The sequence below is a fragment of the Canis lupus genome, chromosome 14 (assembly GCF_011100685.1).
Source record: "Canis lupus familiaris isolate Mischka breed German Shepherd chromosome 14, alternate assembly UU_Cfam_GSD_1.0, whole genome shotgun sequence".
In the NCBI taxonomy this organism is placed as follows: Eukaryota; Metazoa; Chordata; class Mammalia; order Carnivora; family Canidae; genus Canis; species Canis lupus.
This window is the reverse complement of record NC_049235.1, coordinates 60,402,703-60,422,022: the sequence shown is the minus strand read 5'-3', so window position 1 is coordinate 60,422,022 and position 19,320 is coordinate 60,402,703. Positions and strand designations below refer to the sequence as shown.

General features: G+C 45.1%; 1 protein-coding gene across 25 annotated transcripts in view; it reads left to right on the top strand.

The window, feature by feature from the left end:
* The window catches only part of CADPS2 (calcium dependent secretion activator 2), a 452,803-nt gene that overhangs the window by 274,977 nt on the left and 158,506 nt on the right, over nucleotides 1-19,320 (top strand). For all 25 annotated transcript variants that reach the window (XR_005369828.1, XM_038557504.1, XM_038557491.1 and 22 more), the window contains exon 9: nucleotides 19,225-19,291. Coding sequence is in view for 24 of the 25 variants with exons in the window: in XM_038557504.1 (XP_038413432.1) it covers nucleotides 19,225-19,291 (67 nt within the window). In the remaining variant the exon portion in view is untranslated. The remainder of the gene's footprint in view (nucleotides 1-19,224; nucleotides 19,292-19,320) is intronic.

Below are 19,320 nucleotides of genomic sequence, written 5' to 3'. Positions count from 1 at the left end.
CCATCTTACCATTTATCCATTAAAACAAGGTCTGTTTGCCGTGGGATTCCTGTCAAAGTTTCAAATACATGTGTCTTCATCAGCGATGCAGTGGTGCTCTTCATTAGGTCAATGTAAGTAACCTGTCCCCCGTCTGTACAAGCCATGTGAGCACACTGGAAGGAGTCCTTGACAGCAGCAAGCAGTCGATTAAATAGCACATGTATCCATTACCTGGTGGGGCCTTAACCCTGTCCGAGTACACATCTGTTACACTAATTAGCAAGAAGAGGAAGCTATGATTTCCTATACCTGAGACATCAAAGTAGAGCAAAGTAATTGCTTCAAATATATTGAAAGGCACTTTACAGGTAATCTTACTTGGTTATTACAACTTGATGTGATAATATATGTGATAAATAGATGATACAATTTATACAATGTATTTACGTATCATTTGTGATATTAATGTCACTATTCTGTCAATTTACAGAGAGATTAGTGAGGCAAAGGAAGTTAAGGAGTCTGATTAAACTCTTGTAACTAGTAAACGACCATGGCTTAACCCCATTTGTGTGATTACATCCACACAGTACTCTTCTCAAGTGGTTACAAGTTCACAAAAGTCAAATGCTGCCAAAGGCTGGGCAAATCAAGTATAAATGCATGAAGTCATTAAGAATAAGGTCATGAGGAGTGGAATAGTCAGGACTATGGGAATCGAGAGAACATGAAAAGCAATTCAAACTGTATATTTTTAATGCTGTGCTTTCAAAGTACATCTGCAGTCCCTATTTGTCCCATAAGGTCACCATTTTGCATCTCTTGGTTTATGGAAATTATCTCTCTCTATTCTTACCTTTGAATAGTTTTTAAGGCTTTGCTGGTTGCCATATACTCAGAAATAGTATTTATTTTTTAATGAGTAAGGAACCTTAAGTTGTTACATATTTTCTCATTGATTTCACTGAGGTAAGAGAATGAAAGGAATGTTAAAAAAATTTTTTTAAAACCTTCTTCATATGTTGTCTTAATGAAGTCCTCATTCATGAAGGACTGTTATTACTCTGCCATCTAATCGAATGATCCTTTCTGTTATCTCTGTTGTGGTTATCTGATATTAAGGTTTTAGAGGCTTGGCCTTATTGGTTACTGAATAAGTAATTGGAAAATCCTAAATATTAGGATCTTGATTTAGGATGTAACCTAACATTTGTCCAATATTTACTCATCCTCTCAGAATTGTATCCATCCACAGACTTGGCATGATGAATATCTTAATTCAGAAGTACATTTTAAGTCTGTGCCTTGGTCATAAATATAAAAAGCAAGTCTGCATACCATCTTTTAGCCAAGCAGATATACTTGATCCCTTCTGCATTTACATCCTCTCCTAGCAAGGCTTTGTGGAAGTGGGCCTTACATGTTAAAAGCTTAGAATATTCCTAGTTCAAGGAATTTACCAAAAGCAAATGGTTTAGATTGTTTAAATGTAAGATTTAGTAACAAAAGTCCTCATGTTAAATGCTCTAGAGTTTAGATAAAAATCAAAATCATCCCTTTTAAAGAGTTCAATAAATGGAATTTAGAGCACCAAATATTCAAAATCCTAAACAGTGGCAAATTGGGTAATACACAGGGCTGGAGATGTGAATATTATATAATGAGGATAATAAAGGAGTTGCATGTGGTGTGCCTTGGGAGCACGTTAGCAGCTAATTCCAAGAAGAACGCTTTGCAATCATTTGCCCGTTGAGATGCATGTGTTCAGCTAAATGGAAATCTTGGACGGTCTCTCATACACCCCATTATTTGTAATTGAACACCTGATTTCTATCATGCAACAAATTAACATCTGCACTGGATCTGTCTTTTATGCATATGGATACACTGATTAGAATTTTGCCTATAGGCAGATACTTGAAAACAAAAAGACAACATTGTGAAACACTTCCAGCCATAATTTTTGATTACATATTGAGAATCGTTTAATTATCTTACTCCACTTAATTAGCCCTTCTACTTAGGTCAATTGCTTTTTTTATTAGCATGACGTGTTGGCAGTTTGTTAATTGGCATGAAATAACATGAGACTTTTCTGGGTGTTTTGTATGAGCTACATATTTCATGTGTGCTGAAGGAAGTTAAGGAAAATTCCGAGAGGTAAATGTACTCAGTAGCCGCCTTATAGCCTTTGCGAGGGTCACTGTGCGGTGCCACCGAAACCTCTTTCTGCCCTTTGAATTTCTGTTCTTTTGTTATTTTGAATGAGTTTGTTGGTTTGAATGGTGACAAGATTTGTAGACCCTGTGTGTATATTTAAGATAGAAGATTCTTGGGGCGCCTGGGAGGCTCAGCCCATGAAGCAGCTGCCTCTGGCTCTGGTCGTGACCCCGAGAGTCCTGGGATGGAGCCCAGCTTTCGGCGCCCTGCTCAGTACAGAGCCTGCGGCTCCCCCTGCTTGTGCTCTCTCTAAATGAATGAATGAATGAATGAATGAGTGAATGAATAGAAGATTCTTTTCTGAAATTAAGAGAATGATAAAAAAGAATAGATGGGTGTGAGTGTGTGTGTGTGTAGTAGGTGAAAGGGAGATATACACTGATGTTATGTAATAAATACAAGTTTCTCCGTGAACTACAGAGTGTACTGTATGAGTGTCCATGGAGTGTGTGATTACAGCCAGGAAGAACAGTTTATTTCCTCCGAAGACTTCCTGCGGGATGCCCTGGGAGGCAGGCGCTGCCACAGCCCTTGTAGCCACTAGCAGCTGTTGCATTATATTCAGTCATTGAAGTATTCAGTATTTTTTCCCTGAGCCCTACATTTTACCACAATTCTGAGGAACTGTGTGATGGTGAGAATAGAGAACATAGAATAAAGTCGGTTTTCTTGTTCTTTATATCCTACTTTTTTCTAAATAGGATTTGTAGTTATTTTGCATCAACATAAAATTAAAGGCTAAGAGAGATTTGGGGATGACGTGGCCCAATAGTAATGCTGTGTAAGTAAAACGCTGAGGGCAAGGGCGGTAGGTTTTACCGTGGGCAGGTGTCTCTTCAGCTAACCTGTCCGGAGGGTCTGGTGCCCAAACACCACGGGCTGGGCTCCCTGGCAAATGCGAAGGCAGCGGATATGAGCTCCATCCCAGGGACGATCGCTCCGTCCTCCTTTCTTGTTAGTAATGTTTTCTTCCACTTGGGGGCACTGTGAGCAAATTTTAGAAGAAAACTTACTTTGATTTATGCCACTTAGAAGAATTGTTCAGAGTAATCTAAGGAAATTATAACCGATTATGTACTTTCAGGTAAAAAGATATTTTAAAATATAAAGGTGTGGCTTCGGGTTTCGTGAAGTTTTAGAGCAGGTACAGCTTCGTAAGTGGTTGACGCTTGGTCTCTGGGCCCGGAGCACCAGCATCCCTGTGACCCTGTTACAAGTGCAGATTCTCCGGGCCCAGCAATCTGTATTTCCACAAGTTCTCTAAGATTTCATTGCTTGCTGACATTTGAGAACCCCTGAATTAGGATACATGGGTTTTGATGTGTTTTTGACTTCCTAACGGTTCAGAAATTATTAGGTTAAAAACTAACCTATCTGATGTGCCTGAAATATTGTTAAAATTCTTTCTAGGAAAGGATCCTTTACACAGTAAATAAATGGGTCTGAAAAAAAAAAAAGCTGGTTTCAGTCCGTGATTATATAGCTGGGTCCATGGGAGTCAGAATGGTTAGTTGATTAGTCACTTTCATCCCCCTATCCCTCCCCAAAAATGTAATCTAAGTGAAAGTATGAACTGCCACTTGTTTATATAGATCAATCAGCCAACTGATGGAATTTCTCAAATCTAACTCCCTGTGATGACATCCAGACACGGCCTGGATTTCAACATCATGCTGCTGGCAGTATTTCTTTACATTTTATAAGCATGTTTACATTTAAAGATCTATTATTGATTGGGTCATTAGATTCTCTTGAGAGGCAATTAAGAGACCAATCATCAGAGGCACCCGGCTGGCTCAGTCCATGGAGTCTGCAACTCTTAATCTCAAGATCAGGAGATCGAGCCCCACATTGGGCCTTGAGCTTACTTTAAAAATGATATAGGGGCGTCTGGGGGGCTCAGTGGGTTCAGCTCAGGTCAGGATCTCAGGGTCCTGGGGTCGAGACTCGCCTCAGGTGCCATGCTCGACGGGGAGTCTGCTTCTCCCTCTGCCCCTCCCCTCGCTCATGTTCCCGGCTTTCTCTCTAGCTCTCTCTCTCTCAAATGTTAAAAAAAATTAAAAAAATCTAAAAAATAAGAAAAGTAAAAAAATAAGAAAGAAAGAAAGAAAGAAAGAAAGAAAGAAAGAAAGAAAGAAAGAAAGAAAGAAAGAAAAGAAAGATAAAAAGGTCATTTAATCTATTTACAATTAGATAAAAAGACTCCACTGAGATCAATTTCAGATTTCTTACTAAGTGTAACTTAGTATAGGGAGTGTACTAGTTCTCTTTTTCATGAGTAGTTTTGTTCCAGTGTTCCTCAGAGTTTATGGAAACTACGCGAAGGGCACACTGCTGCCCTTAACAGCTCCAGCCCTTTAATCTTTTAGGAGGGAGGACCTCCTGGAGAGCTGGGGTCCTGGGAGGGAGGAGTTCCTGGAGTCGCGGTGCCTGGGAGGGAGCACAGAGCCTGTGCATTTTCCCTCCTGGGGAGATCTCTCCCATCCTTGGTCCCTACCAGGCCGCAGTAGTGCATTGTGTGCCCCTCACTCCCGTTCCCTCCGTGCAGACCTTCCTTATCTCTCTGTTGGGTGGAGCTAGTGTAGACCTTCTGTGAGTGTTCATGCCGAGGGAGGAGGGATGTTGCAGCCCAAAGACTAGGAGGAGCCGCTGTGTTGCCATCCCCTGCTGCTGCCCAGTCGCCGTGCTCTCCTCCAAGGCTGACCTGACTCGGTGGCCCCGTTGAGGGGCCCTACTGCCTTGCTGTTAGTGTTTGTCCCAGGGGAGAGCTGTATCTTAAGAGCCGCACCTGGGGCCTGGCCTCCTGGCAGGACAGGGCACCCGTCGCCAGCACTCGGAGTGGCCTTGATCTCAGCCACCTGAGGAGACGACTGCATGCTCCCTGCGGACAGTCTTCCAGGAACATGATTGCTCCGTGGACATCGCAGCTGGGGGCCATTTCTCCGCTATTAATGATAATGGTAAATGAATCGGATGGCAGAGTCAGAGGGTGTTAATAGTGGATGTATCAGAAGGTGTTTATAAACTGTGTGACGGGGGCTCCTGGTGGCTCAGTGGGTGAGCATCTGCCTTGGGCTCAGGTTGTGACCCCAGGGTCCTGGGATCGAGTCCCGCATTGGGCTCCCTGCAGGGAGCTACCTTCTCCCTCTGTCTGGGTCTCTGCCTCCCTCTCTGTGTGTCTCTCATGGATAAATAGATGAGTAAATCTATCACCAAAGGACACTATTTCCAAGATAACTGTACAGTCTTTGAACTAAGTTTGTTGTCTGTTTCCTTCTTTAAAAAAAAAAAAAAAGATTTTATTTATCTATTTGAGGGAGAGACATAACGGGTGGTGGGGAGGAGCAGACTCTGCTGATCAGGAAGCCAGATGCAGGGCTTGATCTGGGGACCTAGAGACCAAGGCCTGAGCTGAGAGCAGACGCTTAACTGACTGAGCCACCAGGCCCCCTTGTCTGTTTTCTTCTAATTGTAGAGCAGAGGCAGGTAGAAAGAGCACTCTGAGAAGCTGAAAAATGTTTGGATTCTCCTCAATTATAGTTACGTTGTAATTGATAAGTTTCTGTTGATTCACTCATCCCACTGAAAAGCAGATACATGTGTGCCAGCGACTCAGTCAAACCCCAGCCCCAGGACGTAATTGGACCTTCAAGCCCCTCATTTTATTTTCCTTAAGAAAAAACTATGCCTTCTTAGTTGAAAATGAACAAATCTCACATTTCTTTACAGTTCTTCTGCTGTCCAGGTGGTGCCAGCATAAAAAGAATTGGAGGGAAAAAGGTAGAGGTCAGCTTCTTCTATGTATTCATCTTTTTTGCACCATGTTTTATTACTGGGGTTTTTACTATTAAGAAAAATGCAGGGAGTAGGGCGCCTGGGTGGCTCGGACGCATAAGCATCAGACTCTTAGACTTCAGCTCAGGTCATGATCCTCAGGGTCATGAGACGGAGCCCTGCTTGGGTCTCTGCAGGAGCATGCAGCCTGCTTGAGACTCCCTCTGCCTCTGCCTCTGCACCCCCCCCCCCTCACTCTTTCTCTGCCTCTCAAAAAAAGGAAAAAATTTCAGAATTCAGAGATCCCTTTGGAATGGCTTTATCAGTTCTTTTCTGTGAAGCAGTCTTGATACTGTACGAATTTGTGGAGCAGAATTCTGGTCTTTGTCCCTAGCTGTGTGGATTCATGGCAGGGGGCCTCTGCTTCCATTTGTCTTAAAAGTAGATGCTGGTCTATTTTTTTATAAAGAGAAAAATGGTTATTTATCTCCTTTGCTCCATCTGTGTTTTTCTATCTCACATACGCTTCTGCCTATGAATTTACAACTCTCGAACGATTCCATTAAGAAGGGAATGTTGAGTTATTTGAACTAATGTATATTTGAATGTGTTTGAAATAACATACATTGACTTGGGGGGAACCTTGATTTCCTGTGCTGACACATGCCTTAGAGTGCAGGAAAGAGAAGGACCAGATTTTGTTTTAAAGGAAAGTATCTTTGGAAGTGTCATAGTTTTGTTTGATGGAAGTAGTCCTGTGTCTCTCCAGTAGATGGAGCAAGCATTCCCTGAAAACAGAACATTTTTGTCCTTTGAGAACTTGGTGATAAAGGTGGCACTATTTAAGGAGTATTCAGTAGCCTTCACGACATTTTCTTTTTTAAAAAATGTAAGAAGAAAGGTTAGGAGAAGGTGAAGTGGTAGTTCACTTTGGACATATCGAACTTGTCAAGACATCAAATTAATGTAGAAAAACTTTAATGCTTAGTAGTAGGTAAATGATCATAGATGCCACTAAGGTCATTTTTAACCAAAAATACCTGAAACTTGAAATTTCAAATTTCTTTTGTAAATGTCAAAGGTTTTTTTCTTTTTTTTTCTTTTTTGTATTAACTATCTTGATTTCATTTCTCTTTGTATCCTGCATTCATAGGCAGAAGTACTGTGAATATAGTCTAATAGGCAAAGAAATAAATGGAATTTTTAAGCTTTAAAATGAAATAATGGGAGACAATTTACAAGCATAGACCAATGAAGGTGCCATGTACAACGAGGCTGGGGTTAATTAGACTATATTCACTTTCCTTTATTGTGTTATTCTCCCCCAAATAAATAGACATAGGTGAGAAAGAAACTGTATATCAGGGTGCATTTTTCCATAGTATTCTAGAATTTTTTTTATTTGTTGGTAAATAGGAATTTCTCAAGAACCTAAGAAAATTCAGTAGCTGGAACACATATGTACGCTACAGAAAATTGACTTTTGCCTGATGAATGAGAACTAGCTTTGTTGTAACTTGTGAAATATCCTAGTTACACTTGATTTTAGAAAGACAGACACATTTTTGTCCCAGTCTTGGAAAGTTGTCTTTAATGGTCAAAGCTGGAAAATTTATTGTCACTCCCCCATGCTTTCCAGAAAGTCCTTCAAAGAATGCAGTTGGATAGGGATATTTTTCAGGGTGTCCTGCTCCTACTAATGTAACGGTGACGACGGTCCCTGGATTGACCTCGTGCCTTACAGCTGCGGAGGCCCCTCCACGTCCCTCACTCTGTTTCTGTAGGGACGCTGTTGGTCACACTCAGGGCAGATACTACTGTTCTGTGTGTGAGACAAGTGGGGAAGTCCTCCCAGGCACCAAGTAGTTGAGGGGACGTAAAAATACCACTCGTTTGTGTCCTCCTCTGCTCTCCCTCTCCTTCCCTGCCTCCGTCTCTAACTGTGTTCACTGTTTCATCTGTCTGAAGGAGCATATATTGCTCCCCCTGATACTCGCTTCCGCGTGCAGGGATGTCCGTGACCATGGTGACTCCTGGCCTTAGCTGGCGGGGTGGGTGAGCGCAGGAGCCGGCGCCCTCGGCATCTCCCGGGCGGTCCGTGGTGGCATCCTGGCACAGACGGCCATCCCGGCCAGCACGGTCTGCGGCTGCAGTTCGGACACTGCGTCCAATAGGAACGCCTAGGATGGAGACAAAGAAAAGAGAAAAATCCGTGAAAAAGTACTGGGCCTCCTCAGAGATGCCCGCGATGTCCACACGTCAGCAAACTTTTTGTAAAGATTATTAGTCGAGTTAGAATCTGGGGGAACTTTGAGATCGCTCGATGTAGCACGTTCCGTTTTGACTAAAAGGCCCCATGGTTCTGCGGCCCTGGTTCACACTGTGTCACCTGAAGTGCAGGCGACTCCCGGGCACCTGGCCGCCGCGGGGGGTGGAGCAAGCGACTCCTCACCTCAGGGCTGGGAGGTCAAGCCCCGGGTTGGAACTTTAAAGAGAGAAAGTGCAGGAGTCCCTTTTGTGGATAACGGGGTAGTGGCTAGACTGGACTCCCGAAATCCTGTGTTTGCTTTCATAGCAGCCAACGCTTCTCTTAGGTTTTGATCTTCCGCAGTAAGGTAAATACCAAAATAACATTCTGTTGAAACTATTTGAATACTCGTGATTCAATAAAAGTATAAAAATATCAACTTCATGGAATATCCTAGGTCTACCCAAGGCTTTTTCTCTTCCCTTGACACACAGAAATTTTTGCTGAAGATTTACTGCCTTTCTGTTCTTATAATAGTTCCTAATGACAGACCTAGAAACGGCCATGTAGTCGTCCCCCAAACGTCTGTGGAGCATCTGCTGTAAGAGGCACGGTGCTGGGATGGAGTGATGAGTCGTGGCCGACGCGGCCCTGGCCCTTGCAAGGACGTATGGTCCCGTATGTATGGCGCGCTATAGGCCGTGGCAGGGCGATGGACGTGTCCACATCCTGCCTAATGTGCGTAATAACGGCATGTGACCCCACCAGGGGTGCCAAGGAGGGGTTCCCCGAGAAAGGTGATGGTCACACTGGGGGGTGGGGAGAAATGGAGACGTGAGACTCCAGAGCTAGACTAGTTTAAATTGTGGGAAACGAGTGAGGTTGTAGGAAGTGTGGGACTGCTGGGCTAGGACAGAGCACGGGGAACAGGGGGCGTGTACGAAACAGTACGTGGGGTCAGAGCCGAGGAAAGTGTCTGTGGGCCTCAGAACGGGCAGCGTTTACAGATGTGAGCCCCCACCCAGATCTAGGCCCACTCTCGTGTCCGGAGTTCAAGAGCAGAGGATCAGAGAAAGGTGAGCCGGAGCAAGAGCAAAGCTGGGTCCCTGCCTGTGTGTCAGGCAGCTTATCCCCACGGTCGGGCCGAGGCGCCGCGCCGGAGCCCCCACGTCTTGAGCCGCAGCCCCACACGGCCCCGCGGCCACAGATGAGATGGGCCACGAGGCGTAGATCTGAAGCCCAGGTGACCCAGTGTTGGCAGAGCAAGGCGGGGAGGGAAGCGAGTCTGTGAAATGGCCGGCGGCAGGAGGGATTCAGACGCCCTTGTGAGGACGCGCGTGAGGATGAGTTACTTTAAAGGCGGGCAGTTTGTCGCGTGAACGGAGTCCTCCAGAAGTGTCCCCGTTCCCGAAGACCAGAGGGCGACCTCCCAGAACGAGAGCTCCTCCGGAACGCAGAGGTGATCCCCGGAGCCCATGATCCAGGTGTTACAGAAGCTTGGTTTTCCCCCAACAGAAACGTCTAGAGACTCTAGTAAGATGATGTTGGAAGTGAGGGTATTTCCGTCATGACCCGGATGCTCGTCAATTTGGAGCGGAATGCAGGTGCTCAGTGGTGGCACCGGACGGCCGCCTGGCTGAGCCCGAGCGCCTGTGAGGAAGACGCGGCCGTCCTGAGGCCCCGTGTGTCCCCGGCCCCGCACCCTCCTCCCCTCACGCGGCCCAGGGTGTCTCCCGTGAGCTCGCCGCGGCCTCGTCCTTTTACTGCGGGATTCCTGCCCGTAGCCGGCAGCCCCAGACGTGCTGGGAAGCTCGGAACCTCAGATTACCTGTTCGGTGACTTGCGCTTGGAGCGCGCACACCGGAGGAGCCTTCCAGGCGGCGCCTGTGCCCACGGTCCGTCTTGAGACCCGCCGAGCACGGAGAAGGCCCGACTCTCTCCCGACGGAAGGCGGAGGCCTGCGGTTCTCTGCTGACTCGGTGACGCGGGTATCAAAGTCGGGCTCTGCGGGCGAACGTCGGGCCAACAGGGAAGGCGCTGCGGAGCCAGGAAGACACGGTTCCATACGCGCAAACCCCGCGCTGAGACTCCTGTTCGTTGCGCCCGAGCCCCTTGCAGTTCCTAAAAGGAGGAGAGTTCATAAGGGCCCAGTCACAGACGCCGGGACGCCGACCCGCTGGGCGTGAGTGCTCGCACCCTGGCTGCTCGGTGCGCCGCGTGTCCGCCGGCCGTGACCCCACAGCGGCCGGGGGAGCCTGGCCGCGGCCTGTGCCCGCCTCGCGGGGGTGGAGGCGCGGGCCTGGGTGTGCGCGGGGCAGCCCGCTTGGAGCCGCCTGCCCCCCAGCTGCCGTGCTGCCCTCGGAACAAAGCGGGAACGGCTGCGCCCGTGAGATCCGGCCTGCGGGTTGGCGTCGGCGAGGACCGGCGGGCGGCCTGGAGGCCGTGACCCGGGCGCTGCATGGGCGCGCTCTCGCCAAGGCCGGCAGCAGAGCTCCTGCCCGCTTGTCCTCCAGGTGTGCGCGGGAAGTTAGGGGGCAGCGCCCCGACGGGCCGTGAGCCACGGGGACAGCGCCCCCGACGGCCCGCGCAGGGTGACTGGGTGGCGTCGGCCTCCGCAGAGGGCCCCTCGCAGCGCCGCGCCCTGTGCTTCCGTGTCGTCGGGAGCGGCCCGTGGCCATGTGAGCAGCGTGCTCGCACCGACCCCTCCGGTGTCACCGCTGCCCCGCCAACGCCAGCCTGGAACGCAGCCGGTGCACGCCCTGGGGACTCCCGGGAGACGGCGCCTCTGAGCAAGAGGGGGCGCGGCGCCTCTGACGGCCCCAGCCCCGGGAACCTGCTCGGGAAACGGGGGAAGAAGCCCACATTCACCTCACGGTTGCCGTGGGAAGTCTCCACAGCGCCCCCGGCTGCACGGCCCGTTCCACAGCAGGAGTCTTGGGGTTCTTCCCGGCAAGCCCGTCAGATCGCGGGGGCTCCTCACCGTGGCCCTCAGAGCGCAGGGGCTCCTCACCGTGGGTCCCTCAGATGTGGGGGCTCCTCACCGTGGCCCTCAGATCGCGGGGGCTCCTCACCGTGGGTCCCTCAGATGTGGGGGTTCCTCACCGTGGCCCCTCAGATGGTGGGGGCTCCTCACCGTGGGTCCCTCAGATGTGGGGGCTCCTCACCGTGGCCCCTCAGAGTACGGGGCTCTGTCCGCCGACGCCCCGCGGGCCCTCCCTGCTTCCCCACCGCCCGCGCCCCACGTAATTGGGGGAGCCTTGGGCCCCGGGCAGGAGTCGGGTCCGGGCGTCTCGGGGCGGGTGGCGGGTGGCGGTGGCGCTGTGGTCTCCAAGGCGGTGCCTGGGCTGCGGGGTCGTGGAGGTCGTGAAGGCGGGAGGGCGGGAGGGCGGGCGGCCCCGAGGCCGAGGCCGAGCAGCGGGCTGAGGGCTGCGGGCGCCTGAGGGCGAGCGGCCCCCTGGGCTCCCCGGAGCCGCCGCTCCGCGCCCGCCCGCCGCATTGTTGTCAGTTAAATGGGATCACGGGTGTCTGGAAGGTGTTCGAGAATGAACCGAAAATCATTTTCACAAGTGGATGATTACTTCTGCCACATGTTAACCGAACTCTATCAGAATGGCCCAGTTCTTGAGCCTGCATTAATTGCTCTTTCAACCTTGACTGAGGCTTCTCTTTAAGAAAGCCCTTTCCAGGACTGAGCGCCTCTATATATTGATTTTCCCCCCTTTCTGTATTTTTCCTTGAAAAACGAAGCCCTGTGCAAGGAAGACTTTATCATTCGACATGTAGATTGATGGTTCCATTGCTTTGAATTAAAAGTAGACTCAAGTGATCCAGCAGAATAGTCCTTTTATCCAGGCGCTGAAGGATTCCCATGTTCTGTACACAGTTAAGGTTTTCAAATATTCATTAGTGATGATTTTTCATCATAAAGTGAAACCATGAACTCCCACAGCATGGACTCAGTGCAAATACACGGGCACATTCTCCTTTCTATTAGACGTGTGGGCCACCAGCCTAATTGAAACTTAACTACAATATTTAGTACGGAGGATTTTTCTGCATGTCGAAGCGTTCTCTGAACAATCTTCAAGTTAGAAAGAGTCTATAAAGTGCTTTTAAGGTGGTTGGGCAGCTGTAACTAGTGATTTCACGTTCCCATTTTCCATCTTAAATATGGCACACGGCGTATTAGCTGCTTGTTCACTAGAATACTGCAGGGCGTGCTGGAGCTCAGACGGACTGTGTCAGCAAGTGGAGTTAAATCTCAATTTTAAAAACTAACTAGAAAATGAGTTCTTGAGATTTCATTAACTCTGTGCCCATATGTATTAGCAGAAAATATACACCATTTACAGAAAAGTGGTTTAATTTATTATTATTAATAATTTTGGAGGGATTTTGGCTTAAAGGAAGGCAAATCACAGAAGGATATACGTGAATCTCCTTTTAAAAAACGTTCAGAGGGGCATAGTAATGTTACCGATTTTTGTTTGCTTGAAGCTCATTTTTACCAAACTCCATTTTTCTTACTCTGTTCTTGAGACCATTTCATTGGTAATAATACATCTTGGTAATGAGCAACACAGATCAAACAGAAGTGTTTATTCCTGTTGTCACAAAGCATTCTGATGGATTTCATAAAGGCTCTGCTTTTTTTTTTTTATTTTTTTTTTTTTAGGCTCTGCTTTTGTCTACAAAATGAAAACTTCAGAAGCAACTTGGCTTATTAACACATAACTCTTGTAGGGACCATAGTGATATCATAAAGATTGTGCCGTTTGTGGTGTTGAGAGTCTCTCGTGACTGTAGGCAGCTATGGGTAGAGAAGATGAAAAATAATGCCCTGTTTGCCTTGTTGGTGGGCCTTATCAAAGTTCTTTAATTTTCTCTTTCCTTCTCTTCACGAGACGTTTTTCCTAAAAGCACCCACATCCTATTTTAAATGTGCAGTCAAAAATCTTAAAGTTCAGTGTCCCATAGCCTATATTTGAGGATAGAGGATGACCCAAGAATACTTGGCAATACCAAAAAAATGGTCCTAAGCGAATGAAACATTGGTACACAGTTTTGTGCCTTGTTTTCGAGCAATGGTCGCTGTGTCTCTTTGGAACTACTTGCACTCTCCATCAGAAGCAGACCTAGAAGAGGGATTACTTCTTTAAGATTATTGCTGTGTTTATACTGATTTATAAAACCAAATGCTTCAAGGCTTTAAGTCTTATGTGTTAAATCCAAGCTTTGTGTCAGTGCTGCTAATTTCTTTGTCACCTAATCCCATGTAAGAAGAGAAGATTTTAAAGTTAAGCAGGCAATTTTTTGTTCAAAGGGAACAGCTTCTTAATACCTTAAGTTGGATGTATTGATGAAAGCAAACACTATTAAGTAGTATCTGAGCAGTTACTTTAAAGTAATCCAAAATACTCCAGTTACAAGAGTATTGTGCTGCACTGGAAATGGTTCACTGGAAAAAAATGTTACATCTTTAGTACAAATTAGAATTGGAAATATATTCTTTTCAAATATGTATGTACAAAAGAATATCTCTCTTACTCCCATTCAAGTAATTCTTGGATCAGATTTAATTTAGATGAGGAATTTTTTCCCCCACGGCTATACTCTAATAGAGACCTGGAGAATGTAGTAGGACTGTGAAAAGGGCTGATATGTGTTCCTTCATTTTCCATCCACTTGCTACTTAGCTGAAATAATTTAACAAGGATAAGTATAAAAAATGCTTCATTTAAAACCAAATTCAATAGGTTGATGAAAATGAATAATGTTGAAAACCCTATGAAAAAAAAAAAAGAAAAAAACCTGGCTTTCCTCTTTAAAACCTCTTCAAAATAAGGTGAAAAAAGCCTAGCAGTGCGCATTAGAGAATGTTGCTCTCACGCTGTATGATAAATATTTATTTTACTGGATAACATCATAAATTGTCACGTAGAGCCCAGTTAACTCTGTGTTCCCAGTTTGACTGGTATTTGGCAGGTCTGATTTACATACCCTTGAAATTTTTTTTTAATTTTAGTTAATTATACAAGATTCAGAAGAAGCTAATTATGACTCAGCAGGTTACAAAATATTCAGGGAGATTATAACTGCTGAGCCGACTCCCCGACAGACCTATAGGACATGAACCAAGATAGTCTCTGTCCAGAATGACGAATATACTGCCTGGAAGATATTCTCTACATCTTTATTGTAGAATCAGATTCTATAAAGCAATAAAAAACCAATTTGTTTAGAATTCAGAAAGGATAATATTAATAATAGGTTTTTAAAACTCTAAACTATCTTTATGAAACAGAAATGGATGACAGGTAAATAGCTTTCAAAGATCTGTTTAATTAATATCATTGCTAGATTTAGCCCTGTCGACCATACGTTCTCCTTTACAGAATTGTACAGTTATAATTGATGTTCATAATAATGACCCTGAGATGCTATAGGGTCCTTTCTAAATCATTAAAGAAAGATAAAATTATATTTTATAACTATTTGAAATCAAGTTGATGTATATATATACAAATTCTTTAAAAAATAGTTAATGGATATAGTCTATATAAAGTAACTCATTTTTAAATAATTAAGAATACTCAGTATCACTATGTAAGTGTAATGAACTGAATCTTACTGCCTAGTAGAGCATAATATACTAAATGTAACTTTAATATATTTTTCTGAAATAAAAACAACATTACTGGGTTTTTATCCATAAAAGAGAATTTGTAACCTAACACTGAATATTAAAAAAAAAAAAAATGGGTGACGAGAGAATACCTTTTGATGTTTATAGAAGTTTCTAATAAATGGACTATGTGATGATGACCAAATATTCAAAAGATTTCGGCTTTTTGCTTACTCTCCCCACAACTCAGTCCTCCTAAAGCTAAGGTCACTGAACCACAAACTTGGGAATAGCCTTGAGAACTCGTAAACCATTTAACCGTTAAAGCTTGTAGGAGTTCTGCAGTACTCGGGTAGCTGTAGACCAAAGATAAGGATGTTTGTCACGGTACTTGATTTTGTCATATCAGGGATAGGACTTATGGCTCTATAATGATTATGGTCCCCAAATTTCTCATAATGGTAATTTCTTTCTGATAATGAAAATAAGCCGTGCTCTCATACATTGCTAGTGGTAGTGTAAACTTGTGCAGCCACTTTGGAAAACCAGTTTGGAAATTTCATGTAAAGTTACACACTTCACATATAATTCAGTGATCCTGCTCCTAGATACTTACCCGAGAGGAATGAAAACATAGGCCCACGCAAACACCTGTACATGCATGTTTATAGTAATTTTGTTTATGATTTGCTAGAAAAGTGAAAGCAATCCAAATACCCACCAACTGGCAAATGGATAAACATGTTGAAGTAACTTCATACAATGAAATATAATATTCATCAGTGAGAAGGAATGAACTCCTGATACAGACAACGGGGTGAATCTCCGAAGCCTTTTATTAACTGAAAGAAGCAAATACAATGTGCTCCATACTGTCTTTTTCCATCTATATGGCATTGTGGAAAACCACGTAAAGTCAGAAATCAGAACAGCGCATGCAGAGCTAGGGGATGTGAGGAGGAGGTGAATCATAAAGGGGCCTGAAGGGAACGTTGCAGGGTTGCAGGTGGGCTGTCAGTCCACTGTGGTGGTGGTTACTTACCTCCCTGTGCCAACACTCACCAGGTCACACACCTGAAGTGGATGATTCTTCCTTCATGTAAACTCTACTAATAAACCTTACTTTTAAAAAAATGGAAGATATGCTCAGTGAAGAAATTCAGTGGAAAAGTAAAGACGTAAAGACCAATATGAAGGAGCACCTGGCTGGCTCAGTAGAGCATGCAACTCTTGATCTTGAGGTCCTGAGTTCGAGCTCTACGTCGGGCATAGAGATTATTAAAAATACATGTATATATGTGAGATTCATCTTTAATCTCCAGCATGGTATTAACTGCAGGCTTAACATTTTGGTGCATCTTACTGGATGTTCTTCCTATGCATATACTATAAGCTCATAAAGTTAAGTACATAAAGCTTATAAAGTTAGCTTTATAATAATTTTTCCATATCCTCCCTTCTTGGCATCACTTTTAATGGCCATTTACCCATTCCTTACCATTTGATTCTTTAACGGTTTTGGAGTTTTTATTTTAAACAATATTGATGAACATCTTGTTCTTCACTCTTAGTTTTAAATTTCTCTCATACCTGGAATCTAATTTTATACCAGTAAAAAAGCAGCTAGACAGTGATACTAGGTACTAATCATTCCTAGAGTGGAAAAAACCTCGAAATTTGTTGAAGTTGAATTCAATGTGTTCTTATTCAGTATAGTTATCTTTTCTGATGTATTTGTGTCCATTTTATTTCATAACATTTTTGTCTGGCTAATGTGGAAACTGAAGAGCAGAAACTATCATTTTTACCACGTAGCATTTATAACATTTCCCTTATGCAGTTAATCTTTTTTTGAATTGTCTTTTTTTTTTCCTTGTACAATTCATGCCTAGCAACTTTCTAGACGTGCTTGTTCAGTTGTGACTTCCATATATGGCTGATTAAATTCCTTCTCGTAGTGCAACACCCCAAAATACCTCATGGCCCAACATTCAAATGCCTTCCTTGGTTCCAGTCTCAAATGTCTTTCATCCAATTTCTTATGACACCTCCCAATGTCCAGTGTACGCATCTATGTGTCCACCCACAGCTCTGCTGTTGTCGGAGAATTCCTACATCGTCATTCCTAGTTTGTTGGTGCGTGATTTTGAATGATGTTGCAGCGGGTGTAGTATTCCTCGTGTAAGACCGTTGCTCCCAGGAAGACTTGCCGACACTTGCTTGGGGTGTTGATGGTTTGCATGTCACCGTTCACCTTCACTTGCATATGACCCAGCAGCGTGCTGAGCAGCGTGCTGAGCGAGACACTTGAAGGAGCGGAGAAGCGGGCCGTGGTCACAGGCAAAGGTGACTCCAGATGTCTTCTGTGGCTCCGAGGCAGCTGTTTGGTGTACATCTTGCATCTGTCGTGTCCACAGTACCCAGCTCCTGAGGTCATTGCTGTTAACCCTGTGAGAGGAGTTTGGGTGTGTGCCTTTCAGGAGAGGGAAATGACACAGGAGAGGCAGCAAGAGAGCAGCGAAACACTGTCACCAAAACCGTAGAAGAGAAATTAGAGGCTAGAGCGCAGGTGAGGCAAAGGGCGTTGGAGGGACCTCAGGAGGAGCTAGTGAACAGCTGAGAACAGTAGCCGTGGATGCTAAATGAATTCGAGTTATGCCCAGGAGCGTGGTGTCAGGGGTGTTGTGCAAGCCCAGCAGAAGTTACCCAGCTAGCGGATGTGTCTGGAAGAAACTACGTAATTGATTTGGGCAGTGCAGATGATGATTTCCCATGCAAAAGCCTAGTTTTTATTTCCACTTTGAGTAATTGCAGGTTTATTTCTTGATTCTGAAAATCCAGAACCCAGGACACCAAGCTCATAGATACAGAGACTGGATGGGTGGTTGCCAGAGCCGGGCGGGCCGGAGGTTGGACAGATGGGGAAGAGGTATTAAAAAGAATTTAAAAAGAGTGCCCATCCATTTCAACATGCCTCAGCCAACATCCTGCATTTCTTCTTAAAAATGGGGCGAGGTTTGCTTTGCTTTGCAAAAGAAAATTATTTAAGTAAGACAGAAACGAAAAAGTCATGCCAAGATTTTAGTTTTAAAAATCATGAAAGCCTCTGGGGGTGCCTGGGTGGCTGCGTCGTTTGAGCTTCTGACTCTTGGTTTGGGCTCACGTCATGATCTCGGGGTCGTGGGACGGAGCCCCACGGGAGCTCTGCGCTCAGCAGGGAGTCTGCTCCTCTGCCTCTCCTCTGCCTCTCCCCTGATCACGTACTCTCTCTAAATAAATAAATATTAAAGTAAAATAAACAAAAACAAGAGTCTCGAGACTTTTAAGCCCCCAAATAAATGATTAACCGTAGTACTTTTTTATTACTCAGAATTGCAAATAAATTTAGTTTGCTTAGCCTTTACAGTGACAAACCTTCACATCAGAAATAAAGGACTGTGATAAAATATTGAAAAATCTTGAATTTAAAAATTAGGCCTGCAGTCGTCACATTTCAAACTTCTAACCGTGTTTCCCACTGTCGTAGAAGGTGTGTTTAAGGTTCCATGGTCAAATTTTAAAATAGCTCTCCATGATACGCTTCACTTGATTAATTTTTAGCATCATCTTTTTCTTCCTTGATATATGTATCTATATATTCAGTGAGAACCCAGGTCCTATTCTCAAATGATTGACTATTCATTTCAACTCCTGTTACCCTTAGCAACGCAAAGTTAAACCAAAGCCCAGGTTGTAACTCTGTTGAATTAACGCCACGGCCTCCTCACCCACATTGCGGTCTGAATTCCGTGGTTAGGAAAATTTGCAGTAAGATACTTGCATAAATCAGCTCAACCAGCAAATCGTGAGACTGGGAGACACCGCAGAAATCAGCAAACCAAGTCCTCCGGTTGATAGTCGAAGAAACGGGAACGGCGGGGCTGGGTGCCGGCCTCACTCGGGGTCAGCTAGCCGGACAGTGACTCTTGGCTCTGTAGCCGCTGCCTCCGTGGGCCACACTCCCCAGCCCCGGTCATCGGAGAGCCGGGACACTGGGCGCCCTGTCCCCAGTTGTCGCCTTGGTCTCTCCGAAGACGTGTGTGTAGGAATACAATTCCCACTGGTTCTTTGATTATCCTTTCTGGCTCCAACTTTGCTCAGTTTGTCATAAGAACTAACAAATCGATGAGCCACATAAGTCAGTTCCCTTTCAAGAACCTAGAATAAGCTCAGTCATCCTGTACCACAGAAGCGACGTGCTGTCTCGGCGTTCAGATGAACTCAACTTCGCCTTTAGCAGGCCGGTCTCAGGAATAGACACCTACGGAAGAAACACGATTACACAGAGCCGCACCGTTATTCATCTAAAATATTCTTTGCTTGTTTTTCTTACCAGATATCTGTATGCCCTGGGACAGAAGGTTTGGAAAAGATGGAAAAAACGGTACTTCGTTCTCGTTCAGGTCAGTAAATTATTTTCGTGTTACAGAAT